The 3,677-nt window shown below is 51.6% G+C and overlaps 1 protein-coding gene across 1 annotated transcript; it reads right to left on the bottom strand.

Moving 5' to 3' along the window:
• Positions 1-654: 654 nt before the first annotated feature.
• LOC111143137 (cysteine rich angiogenic inducer 61) lies at positions 655-3,451 on the bottom strand. Its single transcript, XM_022496636.1, has 5 exons — positions 3,282-3,451; positions 2,773-2,986; positions 2,066-2,422; positions 1,735-1,946; positions 655-1,608 (listed from the first exon to the last, which is right to left on the bottom strand). The coding sequence occupies exons 1-5, from the start codon at positions 3,342-3,344 to the stop codon at positions 1,306-1,308; spliced, it is 1,149 nt and encodes a 382-aa protein (XP_022352344.1). The 5' UTR covers positions 3,345-3,451; the 3' UTR covers positions 655-1,305.
• Between the last annotated feature and the right edge of the window lie 226 nt (positions 3,452-3,677).

Genomic DNA, 3,677 nt, shown 5'->3' with positions numbered 1-3,677 from the left:
CTGATTCCTATAGACTCCCAAGATTTTTTTTCTCTGATCCCAACTAAGGGTGGATTTCTAAGTAGTTCACCTACACTTTTGGAGCAATATTGGGGAGATATAAGGTTATAAACAAGTGACCTTTCGTAACACATTATCCAACCATACTTAATCTTGCCCGTGGATTTAGATAGGGCAGCCTGGCTTATGGGCTGTTTTCATTAATGTTTCTCTCCTCCTCCACCGAGGTGACAAGCCCAATAACCTTGTGATTAAAATGATAAATGACTCTACTATACCCACCATACAGTGATAGGGTGATGGAGACTCTCTGGCTTTGAATTCTTATGAAAATAAAGCATTATTATTTAAATCACAAATTTAGCTTCCAATTCCTTGTGCTCTCTACAATGTCTAGTGTTCGGTACATGTTTAAAAACAGAGTACTTTAAATGCAAAGATTTTTCTCAACTGAGGATAAAAGCAGTCATTGTCTTATTTTTGTAGGTTAGTTCCCTGCTCTTATCCTAAGCTCCTAGAACAGTTCCTGGCACAAAGTAGGCACTCAAGTAGTTCTGTTTGAATGACTGAAAGAATGCATAATAAGCTAGGCTGTTCCCAAAGACTACCGTCAGTCTCTAAAAATACCCAATGCCACACACGCAGTTATTAGGTAAATATTTCTTTATTAAATGATTAATTCCATAAATAAATTCTTTTCACTGAATATAAAATTAAAATCATTTACAAATTATTCCAGTATTACATTTCCCTTCCCTCCCCAAAAGCTACATTTTTGATAAATAAAAACATTCAGTCTTAAAACACCTGATTTCTGTTTGCCTTTAGAGTGCAGTTAGCTGCCTCTCACGGACACTCACGGAGTGTCACCTTCAGGAAGGGATGGAACCCCCTCCCATTTACTTCTGTCAAAAGATGAAGGCTTTAACTGATCAACTAATCTTTTTTTTTTTTTTAAACAATTGTAGAACTGAAAGAAAAAAAAATGCCTAGAGAAAAATACGCTTACCAAATAATTTACAAACAGAAAACAGAACGTCATCAACAGCACAAGCTCCAAAATGAAGCAGTAACGTGTGCTCCAGTATTATGAAGCGAAGTATTCTCCAATTGTGGCTGCATCAGTGTCCATTTGCACCAGCACCAGTTTCCAAAAATACCTTAATACTACTCACGAATGAGCAATGCATCCCTTCTACAATGAGCCCCTCAGCCCCACCGCCCCCACCCATAGCTCCGTGATTCTGGCACGCTTCTCCCCCCTCCCCGTTCCGGTCACCCTGGTGCTGGAAACCCGGGTAGCAATTAGTCCCTAAATTTGTGAATGTCGTTGAACAGCCTGTAGAAGGGAAAGGCCGCCTCGTTGGCATGCGGGCAGTTGTAGTTGCACTTGCAGGACTGGATCATCATGACGTTCTTGGAAAACATCTCCCCGTCCTCGCAGCGGAAGCGCATCTTCACGGTGCGGGTCTGCTGGGGCGTACAGCACCGGCCGTCCACGCACGAGCCGCAGTACTTGGGCCGGTACTTCTTCACGCTCGAACAGCCGGCGTAAGTAAACGTGACAGGTTCGGGGGATTTCTTGGTCTTGCTGCATTTCTTGCCCTTCTGGAAGAAAGAGGCAAGAAGGAAAGTTAGGAATGGGGGTTTCTCGTTCTTTCTTGGAAGACAGGCCCACCCCTCACTCGCCCGGCTGCCCCCGAGCGGTCTGCCAGCACCCCCACAAGAGCTTACTTTTAGGCTGCTGTACATCGGCTGGCCACAAGGCCGCACTTCGCAAATCCGGGTCTCCTTCACCAGGCGGCACTCAAGGTTGTCATTGGTGACTCGTGTGGAGATGCCCGTGCCGCAGGTCTTCGAGCACTGGGACCATGAAGTGGTCTGGACAATGCATTTCTGGCCGTGTAAAGAAGGATTGTATAGGATTCGAGGTTCCGTTCCAAAAACTAGAGGCAGAGAAGAAGACATTTCTCAGAGGCATAGTGACCCCAACACGTTCAAGGACCCATTTCGATGAAGCTTCAAACTAGGAATGTGACATCTTTCGGGCTCGGTCTCAGCTTACCTGGGAGCCGCTTCAGGGAGCCACCTTTTCCGACGGCGATCAATTCATTGTTCCTGGTTAACTCCACCTCCGAGGCATCAAAGGCCAGCCCCTTGCCCAGGAGGCCATCCCTGTCGTCCATGGGGTCCTTGGCACCGTCCTCATCACAGACCCACTCCTCGCAGCACTGCCCGGTAACTTTGACCAGCCGGGGGTTGGGACAGCCCAAGTTGGGGAGAGAGAGTTCTTGGGGACACAGAGGAATGCAGCCCACAGCGCCGTCGATACATGTGCACTGATGTTTACAGTTGGGCTGGAAACTTTCCCCATTCTGGTAGATTCTGGAGTTGTATTCACAGGGTCGGCCCTCTGACTGAGCTGCAAAGAGCACCAAAAAGAGAAAGGGAAAAGAGGAGAAAGTTAAGATTCCCAACCGTGGCCTGAAACTCATACATATTTTCTGCTGTTAAATTCAATTTATGGTAAAGTTCCCTACAATTCCTCGGGGACTCCAGACCAGAACAATAAGTTAGTCAGGAATCACTTTTCCGTATGCGCTTTTCGTTGGGCCCAGACACACTGAATTGCATTCCAGACTGCTGAAATCATGTGCCTTTCTGCCAAGCTACCAACAACAAAGCATCACCATACATGGTCTCAAAATTACTAAACTTCTGGACTACGAGGACTATTATTTTTTTAAAGGGGCCAAACCACAAGCATCTTACCTCTGCAGATCCCCTTCAGAGCGGTGGAACTGGCACCGAAATTGCATTCCAGTCCCTTGGTGTGGTCGCAGGGCTGCATTTTGCTGCAGTCCTCGTTGAGCTGCTTGGCGCAGACTTTACAGCAGCCGCAGCCGTCCCGGACCAGCCCGACTCCTGGGGCGCACTTGGGCGCCTCCTGCGGGCAGTGGCAGGCGGCGGGGCAGGTGGAGAGCGCCTGGAGGGGGGTGAGAAGGCACGCGTGAGACTCGGCGAACGGCGCCGAGGAGCCCAGGGAAGGGAAGGGGGCGGAGGAGTTCCTGCCCCGGGTCTCTGATCCTGTCCAGCCCGGCCACTCCGGGCGGCTGCGTCTGCCAGGAGGCCCCCGACGCGTCTGCAGGGGGGCCTAAAGAAAGAGCTAAACCGAAACGCGCCCCCCCCCCTTTTTAGTTTAGTTTTCCCGGCCGGGGCAATCTGGGGAAAGGGGAAGGGCCTGGGAGAACGCACGGGGAAGCGGAGGCAAAAGAACTCACCAGCCTGGCCAAGTGGAGAAGGGTGACGGCGAAGGCGAGCGTCCTGGCCGTGCGGGAGCTCATTGTGGCGCGCAGAAGGAGTCCGGGCGAGCGCGGAAGCAAAGACTCCAACACTCTGGTGCGCAGCGGCCGGGGTCGGGTCGGTGGATCCGGGAGGCGGGACGGGCTCCGGGCCGGGCGGCGGGAGGGCGAGGGCCGGGGCGGCGAGCGGGCTACAGGCAGGCGTCCTTCTCGTGAGGTCCTTCCCGAGGAGGCGCGAAGGGCGCGGGTGCTGCTCGGGGGCGCTCTTGCTCGCGGTCTGCCCGAGCGCCCAGAGCCCGCCTTTTATACGAGCCGGCCGCGGCGCCGCGTGTTGCAGTGACGTCGGCTCTGTCTGCGAGTTCCAGAATTCTCAAA

This window comes from Enhydra lutris, unplaced genomic scaffold (genome assembly GCF_002288905.1).
Source record: "Enhydra lutris kenyoni isolate GAN:26980312 unplaced genomic scaffold, ASM228890v2 scaffoldscaffold9, whole genome shotgun sequence".
NCBI classification, from domain to species: domain Eukaryota; kingdom Metazoa; phylum Chordata; class Mammalia; order Carnivora; family Mustelidae; genus Enhydra; species Enhydra lutris.
This window is presented reverse-complemented; position numbering and strand designations above follow the sequence as displayed.

What these genes read in the sequence shown, in the direction of transcription:
- LOC111143137 (XM_022496636.1), bottom strand. Translation starts at nt 3,344, where the DNA reads ATGAGCTCCCGCACGGCCAGGACGCTCGCCTTCGCCGTCACCCTTCTC. An exon ending in TCTGAAGGGGATCTGCAGAG is followed by an intron (nt 2,423 to 2,772) that starts GTAAGATGCTTG and finishes TGCTCTTTGCAG; the next exon opens with CTCAGTCAGAGGGCCGACCC. An exon ending in CTCCCTGAAGCGGCTCCCAG is followed by an intron (nt 1,947 to 2,065) that starts GTAAGCTGAGAC and finishes CTCTGCCTCTAG; the next exon opens with TTTTTGGAACGGAACCTCGA.